Source organism: Crocodylus porosus, unplaced genomic scaffold, assembly GCF_001723895.1.
Source record: "Crocodylus porosus isolate Cpor-Errol unplaced genomic scaffold, CroPor_comp1, whole genome shotgun sequence".
NCBI classification, from domain to species: Eukaryota; Metazoa; Chordata; order Crocodylia; family Crocodylidae; genus Crocodylus; species Crocodylus porosus.
The window spans coordinates 34,728,977-34,741,200 of record NW_017728951.1 but is presented as its reverse complement, the minus strand read 5'-3'; the positions used below and the strand labels follow the sequence as shown (position 1 = coordinate 34,741,200).

The following is a 12,224-nucleotide window of genomic DNA, read 5'->3' as shown; positions in this document are numbered from 1 at the left end:
ACTCATGGTGGGTACGGATAACTTAACTTAAATGGGTCTACCCAAAGTTTGAGGTAGTATTCAGGGCAAATAAATGTATCACTACCTGCCCCAGTTTAGTGTGTTATCTGAATGCCTTATTTGGTCAGTGTTTAAGTCACTGCCCATTTTATTCTTGAATGCACTTGTGGCTTTTGCATGGATCTCTTGGCTCAGAAAATTTAAAGCATTAATTATTAGCTAATAAAAGAACATCTTGAAATATAATAGTGCTGTATTCTATAGCTCAATCAAGATTGGTCAGCATAGTAGCCAACCTGTGGAGTATTGGTAATCCAGACAGTGCTGCAGCCATCCTCCACAGAGATGTAGGCTACAGAGATGATTATATATCTCAGCATTCAAAGTGCCATCTTGATTCCTAACATAATCCCAGCTCCAGGTGCAGCATTGTATGCTGGGACCTGTTGTGTCCATGGCTGTCAGCATCACTAAAATCTGTCAGGATTCTTACTAGTCCCATAACTTGGGTGACACTATTCTACATCACAACTTCTGAGCTATCACTCAAAACATGTGATATTTTATCCTTTAAAGAACTCCATTCAATCTGTGGTAATGATGGCTACACTACTGAAGTGCCATTTACGTGCATAGCATTATCCAGATTTTATGAAAATTGGAAAACATATTTGAGCAGAATATAGGTAAAAATGAGTTTGTCATGGCTGTCTTATGGCTAGTTGCTGTAGATTTGTAACTAGTTCTGGTGTGCCTGGAGACCAGCTGGTGATCACAGTGTTGGGTCACTTGGAAGAGAGTTCCCAAGAACATACAGACCTGAGTTGCCAATCCTAGTGGTTCAAACATAGGTCAGGTTCCCAACATTTTGAGATTTTTTTTAATTACAGAATTTTAAAACCAAAGTTGAAGGATCCTTTTTATTTGCCTTCTGGTTTAAGAGCCTTTAGGATTCATGTTACAAGTGTCCCTGAAATCACGAGGGCTACAGCTTACATTTATTCTCTATGGAAGCAGAGTTTCTCACACAATTGAAAGGTTTCAGGAACTGAGGCTTTAAATAAAGTCAGATTATTATGAACACACTATGCATTTGTGAGAGTTATTAACACTGCTAACCAAAGGTAACTTCCTTTCTCTGAAAGGATTGGATTGTTCCTTGTTTACACTTTAAAACCATCTTCTGTGGATGAAAATCAGATTGGTCTGGAAGGTGCTTCTGATGGGCAGGAAGAAGGTAAGGAGCCCCTCTAAACAATGTCTGATGGATGGCCAAATACTGCCCATCTTCCTAGAGGCTACAGAGCACTGCTGTGAGGCACTGGGAGGGCTGGATGCCCCAGGGGACACAGTGGGAGATCTTCGTGGAATGTGAGTGGAAATACCCATGTAGTTCAGGCTAAATGCTCTAAGGGCACAGACAGAAGTGCAGCTCCCTGCTGTAACTCAGAACGCTTTGCAGGAAGCTTTCTAAGTTACAACAGTACCTCCACCAAACAGAAGTTCACTGCTGGTTCCAGGGGGTGGTAATCTAGCTGCTGGGATTCCCCTAGCAATGGCACCCCCTCCCTCCCAGACTCTCCCTCCCAGCCTGTTGCTGTTTTCAGATTGGGAGGGGAGAAAGGGAGTGGAGGGAACTCATTTTAGGAGTTCCCTAGCTGGCACTGGGGGATGGGGTGGGTGGATTGAAACCCCTCCACCTTGTGGGGGCTGCAATACACTCACCCTTCAGTAGGAAATGAAGAAACCCCCAGACAAAACTCCCTCTGCTCCCTTTCCCTCCCCTCTCATTCTGGCAACAGGTCAGAGGCTGGCAGGCAGACAGACAGACACAAGTTACAATAGATGCTATGTTTTGAAATGTCTTCATCTGAACTCTCGTGCAATGAGGGTTCAGATTTTTGTAGAATCAGGCCCTTTCAAAGTACTTTGCAGCCATGTATTTCTGTCTGGTCACAGCTGTAGAGTGCTTTCAGGGGCCAGTTTGGGGAAAATTGTCACTTCTGTCTGTGTCCTTAGGGTATACCTGTGGGCAGCCAGCCCCCTGTTGTAGGTGCAGCTGTACTGGCAGAAGTACGTTTTCTGCTGCCACAGATACAATGACTCCACTTAAACGCAAAAGCACTATCTGCAGTTGCAGCTTCTTGCTGCCAGAATTGTATCCACAGTGATTTTAGTTGATGACAGCAAACCCTATAGTCTAGTCCTACAGAGTGTGTACACCTGAGTGAGTTAAATTAAGCATCTTTTAAACTGTTAAGCTATTTGTGCCTGACATAGCTGCTGAAAGAGCTGGTTGTCCAGATTTCTTTCAGTCTAAAATCTTATATTGGTCCTGACAGCAATTTTGTTGGATCTCACATATGTAAACATTGTAATATATTATATACACTGATATAGCTTGAACCTCCATAGACAGAAACTGGAGTTTGAAAACATCTCTTTGGTCATTCCATCTAACTATTTTTCCTGGCGAGTCCAGGATTGTTCCTTATGGATTATTCTTCAGCATTTTTCTCAGTCTAGATTTAAATCTCTCTGAAGAAAGGGCTTGGGAAACAGATCTCAGAAGTGACTAGTGCTTATAGCACCATACAGCCCATGTCCAGATGTTCTTGTCTGAACTTCTCTAGCCTGCTAAACATCCGTGAGATTTTTCTTTTTCCTGGGCAAGCCTCATGCAAACAAGGTTGTTCATCAAAGCACTGAAACACATGTTTTGTCTCTTCTCTACTTTATATTTTCTTCTGATTTTTGTAGCCTTAAGCCAAACATCTGGAAAGACAATCTGGCTCCGAAATCAGTTACTGAAGATGCTGTTAGATGTAATGCATTCAGACAAACTTCATCTGTCCTCAAAGTAAGTAGAGCCATTTCAGAGTGGAGTAGAGTAGGGTTTAGGTCTTTTAAAATGCTTTTTTGTCTGTGATTGACCATCATTGAACACACTATTAATAGCTGAATCTCATCAGTCAGTGAGAGAAGCTTGAATTGAAGACCTTTTCCAGTGAATGTATTTCAGGGTTACAGTGATCTCCTTTAAAAAAAGCAATATTTTCTCTGCATTTATTAAAGGCCAAGTTCAGAGAGATGATGGTTGTCTCCTCTACACTGCGCAGGGAAAATAAATCTGTTGTGTGTTTAAAAATGAGTTTAATCCAAACTGTAGTTATGAACACTACAGTCACTTAATATCAACCATATGATGTTTGGATCATTGTAGATTTGGTTTAAGGTTGCTTGAGTGCCCAAACTTAAGTGCCCAAACTGTGCATTTCCATCCCTTAATAGGTTTGGATTTCTTTTAAATTTAAGCCTTTATTCTGAGTGTCCTGGGTTTAGAATGCTTGGGGTAATTACAATATCCCCATAATATATTTTACACTAAATTATTGATGCATCTTCTCAACCATAATTTCATGTTGAATTTTTTTGTCTGGGAATAAATGATAGCTGGGGCCTGCTAGGGATTTGATGTTTTTATTTAACTGAATGAACATGCTAATTAATATCCTTGTTTTGAGCCTATAGGTAAAATTTTAAAATTTCAATTAAGATTTCCCCTCAAGGACTTAGGCTCCTAAATCACTTAGAACATTTCTGAAAAATGTCCTTTGTTTTTAACATGTATATTTTTCATATCCTTATTTCTTCCAGGCTGCAAGCAGAGATACTCTCAACACTGGGGCCAGACTGGTTCCTGTTGTTTACACAAAGCCATCTGCACTCAAGCACAGTAGTGCTAGGAGTCAAGTTGCTTCTGTGCTTCCTCCACAACCACACCCTGCTGAACATGTTCAAGGAGGGAGTGGTAGCTGGACATTGGCTGGAAAACAGCTCTAAGGGATTGGATATCTTAATGGGTATGTCCCAGGCCTAAGGCTTGTTCCCAAAATATTCTTTTCCAGAGGAAGAGTTTCTTGAAAATGGTATTGAACATAGTATGAAAAGTCCTGATCCAGTTGCCTTTGTAAGTAATAGCAAAACTCCCATTGACTTGAAATGGAACTTAGTGTGGGCTGAAATGAAGGGCAGGTTGAAGAAAGGGAGGGGCTGGGATTTTGGTATTTAGGTTCTTTTGTGCGGGTGGAAGGGTTGCTTTCTGCATCATATTCCAGGGTCAGCAGTGGTGGGAAGATGATGTTTGCCCTGTGTTTTATCAGAGGTCACACTGGCCTTTAAAGTCTATTAGATATTCAGTCGTCATGTAGCATGCACCGGGCCCCAGTAGTGGCTGCAATGTCCGCTGCTGACCATGTGGTGCCTGCCCCACTTCGGGTCTATGGGTACCCTCCCTTTTCTCCCGTCTGCTGCATCTTGATGTAATTGGTTAATTGGTAAAAAGGGAGGCTACCTTCTAGTCCCTGAATGAGCCCTCATTATCTGCCAGCTGGCAGGTTGCTCCTGGATCTTGATGGTCTCAGTCTTGTCCGTCAAGTGCTAGGTGAGCTTTCCTGGCCTATCCATGGCCCCTGGGCACTAATTGCCTTAAGGGCTGATTTCATAGCCTCTGACCTCCCCTGTAGCCACACCCATACCTTTCAGATGTTACCATCCAATCAATCTGCCTTGTAAGGGTCTTGGACTTCTCAGCCTCTGCCCCTTTCCTTTCACTGGGCCTTTTAGTCCAGGCCAACTGTATTGAACTTGGCTTCTGGGCTTCAGCCTCCTCCCTACTCCTGGGCACTGAGCCAGCTGTGTCCTGCTCTCAGGCTCTGTCTCTGCTCTGCTCTTGGGTACTGTTTCTGTCCTGCTCTGCTTGCAGGCTCTGCTGGGACTTCCATCACTCCTTAGTCCTGCCCCAAACCACTGGCAGAAAACTGTAACACAGGAATAAGCCTTCAGGCTATAATCCAAACTCCTGACTGGATCTACACACAGCACCATCTCCTTGCCTGCATCACAAACCTTCCCCCTGCTGTAGGTCACATTCCCTTGCAAGTCAGCAGTATTCTACTTGTATTATTCTTAGGGTAGGCCAGGTGTCAGCTAGGGGCTCCTCTGCAGCTTTCCTGCCCAGGAGCTTTATCCTCTGCAGCCTTTATGATCAGACTGCCCTAACCTGGCTCAGGCCCTAGGCTTATATGTTTCCTAAGCCCTGTCCCTTTATGGTCAGGTGACTTCCCTGGGTTGGCTGCAGGTGTTCTCCTTTACATTGCTGCCCAGTTCATTGCCTAGGCAGGGGTCTTCTTACAGCTGGCCCCAGTTTAGGTGCTTGGGCTGTAATTGCTGCAGTCTTTCTTTTAAAGCAGTGGTCCCCAACCACAGGTGGTGACCCAAATGAGGGTCGTGGGGACAATGCTGGTGGTGCTGCACAGAAAGCTATAGGCCAGTTAGTCTTACTTCAGTCCTGGGTAAGCTTTTGGAGAGAATTATTCTGGCACATGTCCATGAGGGGCCAGCCGGGGAGATTATGCTTAGGGGCAACCAGCACAGGTTCATTAGAGGCAAGTCCTATCAGACCAACCTGGTGGCCTTCTATGACCAGGTCACAAAATCCTTAGATGCAGGGGTAGCAGTGGATGTAGTCTTTCTAGACTTTAGGAAGGCCTTCGACACTGTCTCTCACCCCGTTCTCATTAAAAAAACTGGGGGACTGTGGTGTTGACACCTACACAGTCACATGGGTTGCCAACTGGCTGGAGGGCCTTTTACAAACCAGTCAGAGGGGACCAGCAGGCATTGGGGGAGTCGCTGTTCCCCCGAGCACCGCCAGGAGTGACTAGAAATAACGGTCACAAGCTGGCAGAGGGTAGATTCAGGCTAGATATCAGGAGGCGCTACTCACGGTCAAGATGGCTAGGATCTGGAACCAACTTCCAAGCGAAGTGGTGCTGGCTCCTACCCTGGGGGTCTTTAAGACAAGGCTTGACAATCACCTTGCTGCACTCCACTCCTATTAGGGGCACAGAAAAAAAGATTGGGAACCACTGTCTTAAAGTAACAGGATCCTTAAGCTCCCTGTCACAGTCAGTCAGCTTTTGCTCTGATCATCACTTCAGATCCTTCTTTTCTCATTATCTTATGTAGTGTGGGGAGCTTGGAGGGAGAATTTCCTGCAGTGCATGTGATGATGGAAAGCAGTTTTCTGTTTTATAATTTTGTGGAATTCTTTGAGCAACTGGCGTTATAGTAGAGGGGATGACAGAATGGCTTATGGTGCAGAGGAATGGTAGTCTTTGGTCATCACTAGTCCCTGCCCCATCCTGATGCAGGAATCAGTCTGAGATTTTCTAAGCATGATTTTTTTTCTTTGCTTTTAGATAATCTAAAAACTGTGTCTCCGGTGCCTAACCCAGGCCCCTACTTGATTTTTGGGTTTACAGTATTGCAGACCTCTCTATGTAAACACACTCACATCCCTGAGATTTACCTCCTGGTGGCAGGTCTGTTCTTGGCAACCCCACGGTGTGAACCACTGGAAGCAGCCAAGGTAAGGACATGGAAAGGCTAGTAATATGAATGAGTTTGCTGTATGCCTTAGCTGGATAATGCTGCTTACCCCCTCATACATCCTAAGAGTTTGTCTGCACAAGAGCACTCAAGAAAATTAATCTGAATTAATGTTTAAAGTAGATTAGTTAAACATCACTTTGGATGTAAACCAAAAAAAAGCCACTTTAAGACTGTCCACATACTGCTTTAATCAAGTTTAACTAATGAACTCTAAAAGTTATTTCAGATTAACTTTCTTGAGTGTCCCTCTTTAGACAAGCCCTAAGCCTCTTTTTCCTAATTGCTTCAAACATTCAAGGAGGGTCAATCATTGGCTTCCATCATGGGAAATTCAGGAACCTGGGGAAGGTGGTGCTGATTAAAGCTCTTACTGGCTCATATCCTTGGATGAAGAGAGCGAAACCTTTCTGAAGATTTTAGGACCAGCTGTGTCCCCGGCAGTGTCCTCTTCTTCAATTCATTTCCTCCTTTTTTAGTCGGATCTTGACTCCATGCTGCAGTGGCTCCTGCAGAACCACTGCAGAGAAAACATCCTCACGGCTGGGCTGTGCATGGAGGCAGCGACCTTGTTGCTGGAAATGGTGACGAGCATGGTGAATGAGGTGAGCACATGCTTGTGTATGCTCGGGGAACTGTAGAGGAAGGGAAGGAACCAGTTCTGTTTGAGGCAGTACTGAAGCCTGCTGCAGTGTGTTACATGGTGATGCTGGGTGGAGGGGTGGTGGCAGCCAGAGCTGATGGTAACATGTCTGTTGGCCTGGTTGTGCCATTATGGCTGGGGAAGAGGCATCTTCAGATTATATCTATCTGGGCTTGTGGCCAGGATCTGCATGTTTGGAGCTAGATCCTTCCCATCCCTCCGGCCCCCGTTCATTCTTGGTAGTGAGGAAGTACCAGCTGTATGGACATTACAGTAGAGTTCTGGCTTAGAAGAGGAGTGACTTCTGTGAGCCTAGGAACAATCAGTTTGTGGCTTCTCCAGGAATGGTCATACTGAGACTGTTCAAGTCTTTGTGAACAAGCTGCCAGTAGCAATGGAAAAGATGTATATGAGTAAAGTATAGCTCCAACAACATGCACACATGTCTGTGTTTAGCCCACTGCAGGTACAGAGAACTCCTGGGAGATGGTCTATCCTGGGAATGTCATCCAGTTCCTTTGCCTGATATACCACAGCTACCCTCAGGACCCAGTATGGTGTTCTTCCAACTTCCTGAAGGCCTTGGCAATGATTGTCTTCCATCCTGGAATGCAAGTAAGAATCAGCCCATACTGCCCTGGGAGTCGGGGTGAGAGGGGGAGGGGGAAGAGCTTTGTATAATCAAACTAAACTTGATAGCATGTTATTCACCCTTTTATTTAAGCCGAGTATTAAAACAACTGTTTAGTCTAGTTCCATCCTCCTTGCAACCACCCTTCAGGTAGTTAAAGGCTGCTATAACCTGCCCCCTGCCATCAGTATTTTTTTCTTCTGCAGACTAAATAAGCCCAGTTGCCTCAGCCTCTTCTCATGTGCTCCAGCCCCCTAATGATTGTATTGCCCTCCACTGGACTCTCTCCAATTTGTTCACATCCTTTCTATAGTGGGGGTGGGGGGCAAAACTGGACGTGGTCCTCTAGATGTGGCCTCACCAGTGCAGAATAGAGCACAATAATTACTTCCCTTGATCAGGTAGCAATGCTTCTACTAATGCAGCCCAGTATGCCATTAGCCTTTTTGGCAACAAAGACACTCTGTTGTCTTATATTTAGCTTATTTTCCACTGTAACACCCAGGTCCTTTTCTGAAGAGCTGCTGCTTGGCCAGTTGGTCCCCAGTCTGTACTGGTGCGTGGGATGTTCTGTCCTAAGTACAGGGCTTTGCACTTGTCCTTGTTGAACCTTACCCTCCACCATATCTACTACTGCACCCAGCTTGATGTCATCCGCAGACTTGCTGAATGTGCACCCCATTCCATCCTCAAGGGTGTTGATGAAGATATTGAACAAAACTTGCCCCAGGACCAACACAATACTCCACTTGATACTGGCTGCCAACTAAATACTTGATTACTATAGTTTGAGCCTGATAACCCAACCAGTGTCCATCTTACAGTCCATTCATCCAACCAGTCTGTACTTTCTTCACTAGCTTGCGAGAATGTTGTAGGAGACCATATCAAAAGCTTTGCTAAAGTCAAGGTATATCATGTCCACTGATCTTCCTGCATCCCCAGAACCAGTTATGTTGTCATAGAAGGCAGCAATCAGGTTGGTAAGGCATGACTTGATCTTGGTGAATCCATCACGTTGGCCCTCTCCCTGAGCACCCACTGGTGCATTATGTCTGGCCCCATGGACATGTCTGGCTTTTCTAAATAGTCCCTCACCTGTGCTTTCACCATTGCCAGCTGCTCACCTCCTTTCCAAACTGTGCTGCCAGGTGCAGTAGTCTGGGAACGGACCTTGCCTGTGAAGACTGAGGTAAAAAAGGCATTGAATACTAGAGCCTTTTCCACATTATCTGTCACTAGGTTGCCTCAGTAAAGGACCCACACTTTCCTTGATCTTCCTCTCGTTGCTGACATACTTGCAGAAACCTTTCTTGTCTCTTGCAACTAATTGCAACTCCAGTTGCGCTTTAGCCTTCCTTATTTCGTCTCCGGCTTGTCTAGTAATACTTTTATACTCCTCCCCAGTTGTTTGTCCAGGTTTCCACTTCTTGTAATGTTTCTTCTTGTGTTTTAGCTTACTGAGTTCTCTGCTAAGCCAAGCTGGTTTTCTGCCATTCTTGCTAGTCTTTCTGCGCATCAGGATGGTTCATTCTTGCACCTTTAGTAAGGTGTCTTTAAAGTACAGCCAGCTCTCCTGGACTCCTTTCCCCTTCACACTGGCTTCCCAGAGGATCCTGTCCATCAGTTCCCTGAGTGAATCAGACTCTGCATTTGCAAAGTCTGGGGTCCATACTCTGCTGCTCTCTTTCCTTCCTTTTCTCAGGATCCTGATCTCAATCATCTCATGGTTGCTGCTGTCCAAGTTGCCATCCACTTCTGTGTTTCCCACCAATTCTTCCCTATTTGTGAGCAGCAGGTTAAGAAGAGCATGGCCCCTAGATGGTCTCTCCAACACTTGCTCTGGGAAGTTGTCCCCAACCTTCTCCAAAAACTCCCTGAATTGCTGGTGTACTGCTGTATTGCCCTCCTAGCAGATGTCAGGGGGATTGATGTCCCCCATGAGGACCAGGGCCTGTGGCTGGGAAACTTCCACTAGCTGTTTGAAAAAAGCCTCATCCACCTCATCCTCCTGGTCTGGTGGTTTTTAGCAGACATCCATGGCATCACCCTTGTTACCTTCCCCTCTGATCCTAACCCAGAGACTTTCAACAGACCTATCTGCAGTTTCATATTGGAGCTCTGAGCAACTATACAGCTCTTTTACAAAAGCACAACTCTTCCCCCTTTTCTCCCCTCCTGTCCTCCCTGAACAATTTATATCCATCCATGACAGTGCTCCAGTCACACGAGTTCCCACCAAGTCTCTGTTATTCCAGTAACATCATTGTTCTGTGACTGTGAGGACTTTCAAATTCTTTCTGCTTGTTTCCCAGGCTCCGCGCATTCATATATAGCCCTCTGAGGTAACTAACTGATTGCCCTACTTTCTCAGCAAGAATGAGAAAGCCTCTTGTTGCCCACTTCTGAGCCTCCTTCTCCCATCTCAGACTACTCCCATATCTTGGCTGAAGCATGCAGTAGCCATTTTCCCTTACACCCACAGAAAACTATCTTCATCATTGTTTCTCCCATCATTGTCCCTCCCTCCCCCAGAAACTACACTTAGTCCTGCTGCTATCACCAACCACACCTAGATGCCAGCACTTTCTTGCATTCCTACTTTTAAAGCAGCTGGAGGAGAGGGAGTTAACAGTGCTGCGCACATACAAATTATAACCAGCCCTCTTGGTTAGATGTCCAGCTTCTCCACTGCTCTTATTGTTTTTACATCCAGTCTCTTCTATCCCTGAGTCTTGGAGTAGTGTGGCTTCATGAAATGTTGATATAAGTTTTGTGTATGAATCTAATTTTAGAGATGAGGAAATTGAGGCACAAAGTAGTGAAAGGATTTGCCCAGGGTTACAGTGGATATGCCTACTCTGTAGTGGTAGCATGTCTCAGAAAGGACTCTCTTGAACATTCATTCCCCTGCCACCTACATATCCCAAGCACTGAAGCTGCTCTGGTACTCCACAGTGGCCACTCCAGCATCTGGGGACTGAGATCTCAAGGAGGACAGACCCAGAGTAACATTCTTAGTTACGAGCATGTTAATAGTAGTGGGTGGAAAGGATGTGCTCTAGAGCTCAGTTTAGATATATTTAGTGAGTCTGTGACATTGGCAGGAATTGAACCCAGGAGCCCACATTTTCAACCCCCTGTTCTCAAGGCCGGATTGTGTTCCTGCCTATGTGTTTCCTGTGGCACTTACGTTTAATTATGGCAGGAAAGGAATTTACAGTAAGCAGTGAATATGATTGTAAGGACAGATGAAAGTAAAGCACTTTTCCCTGAGTATTGCTGCCTGCTTTCTTTATAGGGCACCTGCAAAAGCTCTTCATCTTCTGATGATTCAGTTGCTGTTAAAGAAAATGGCTGTGGTGATCCCTCAGCAGCCCCATTGCCTCCACACCCTGCCAAGAAGCAAGTGTGGGACTTCGTGCGCATCCTTCTCATGGAGAGTTTACTCAGCATCCCAGCAAACAAACAAGGGCACCCATTTGAGCTGTTTCTTGAGGTCTCTGTATAGCTGTAAAATCCAGGCATAGCTGCTCTGTTCTGCAGTGGGGTCAGGAGGTGGGGGGAAGGGCCAGGAGACATCCTGCTGCTAACCTAGTACATAGAGGACTAAAGAGGAGGTTGCAGCCCACATTTTCTGCAATGCCCCTTATGCTGCTAAAGGGTTATATCCAGCGGTCCCTCCATGTAAGATACCAGAAGATCAGGGGGGCCTGAGGTATTGTTTTACCCCAAATGTTTCAGTTCATGCCTTATAGGGGCTATAGGGCATCTCCCAGGTGTGTTATTCAGATGAACCAGGTAGAGTAGAAATCCTAGGTGCCCTGTGTGGAGGAAGCTCCTTGTGTGCTTTTTCTTTATGTGTGTAATCAAGGGCAAGATGCCATCCATAGGCAACAGTGATGATAACTTGTCAAACAAATGCCTAATCCTGGAGTGAGTTTTTCACTTTGCAATGTATGTAGGCCATTCTCTAAATGCCATAAGAACCCACAGTGGATTTTCCTGTGTGCTGATTAGTACTTAAGAAATAATTTCACTTTAATGTACATCTAAAAAAAGTTAAAAATGTTTTTAACACATATAGATGCCACCTGCAGCGGACAGTTCTGGACCCAGTGTTCAAAGATTCCAAAGCAAGACTGTTTAGACAAGCCCATTATAAAAATGAAGGCAATTGCTAGTTTAGGATCTGACTTCAAGTTTTGGAGTCCACACCAAAGTCCTGGTGTATCTATATCTGGTTCAGATTTACTTTTGTTTTTAAGACAAGTAGTAAAGGACATCATTTTAAGACAGGTAGAAAAGGGCAAAATAAATTTGATTGTCATCCATCTTACATGGGTCAGATCAACTGGCTAAGGATGTGGTAGTCATGGGGGACCTGAACTTCCCGGACATCTGCTGGGAAGAACAGTCAGCCAGGTCTGACTGCTCACGTAGGTTCTTGGCCAGAGTGCAGGACCTCCATCTAACCCAGGAGGTGCACAGCCCCAC

The 12,224-nt window shown here is 45.1% G+C and overlaps 1 protein-coding gene across 1 annotated transcript in view; it reads left to right on the top strand.

Annotated features, from left to right (window-relative positions):
- The window catches only part of WDFY4 (WDFY family member 4), a 285,936-nt gene that overhangs the window by 101,923 nt on the left and 171,789 nt on the right, over nucleotides 1-12,224 (top strand). Inside the window, exons 27-33 of the mRNA XM_019556081.1 lie at nucleotides 1,146-1,237; nucleotides 2,761-2,860; nucleotides 3,658-3,863; nucleotides 6,264-6,433; nucleotides 6,933-7,058; nucleotides 7,553-7,711; nucleotides 11,029-11,226. Of these exons, the coding sequence (XP_019411626.1) occupies nucleotides 1,146-1,237; nucleotides 2,761-2,860; nucleotides 3,658-3,863; nucleotides 6,264-6,433; nucleotides 6,933-7,058; nucleotides 7,553-7,711; nucleotides 11,029-11,226 (1,051 nt within the window). The remainder of the gene's footprint in view (nucleotides 1-1,145; nucleotides 1,238-2,760; nucleotides 2,861-3,657; nucleotides 3,864-6,263; nucleotides 6,434-6,932; nucleotides 7,059-7,552; nucleotides 7,712-11,028; nucleotides 11,227-12,224) is intronic.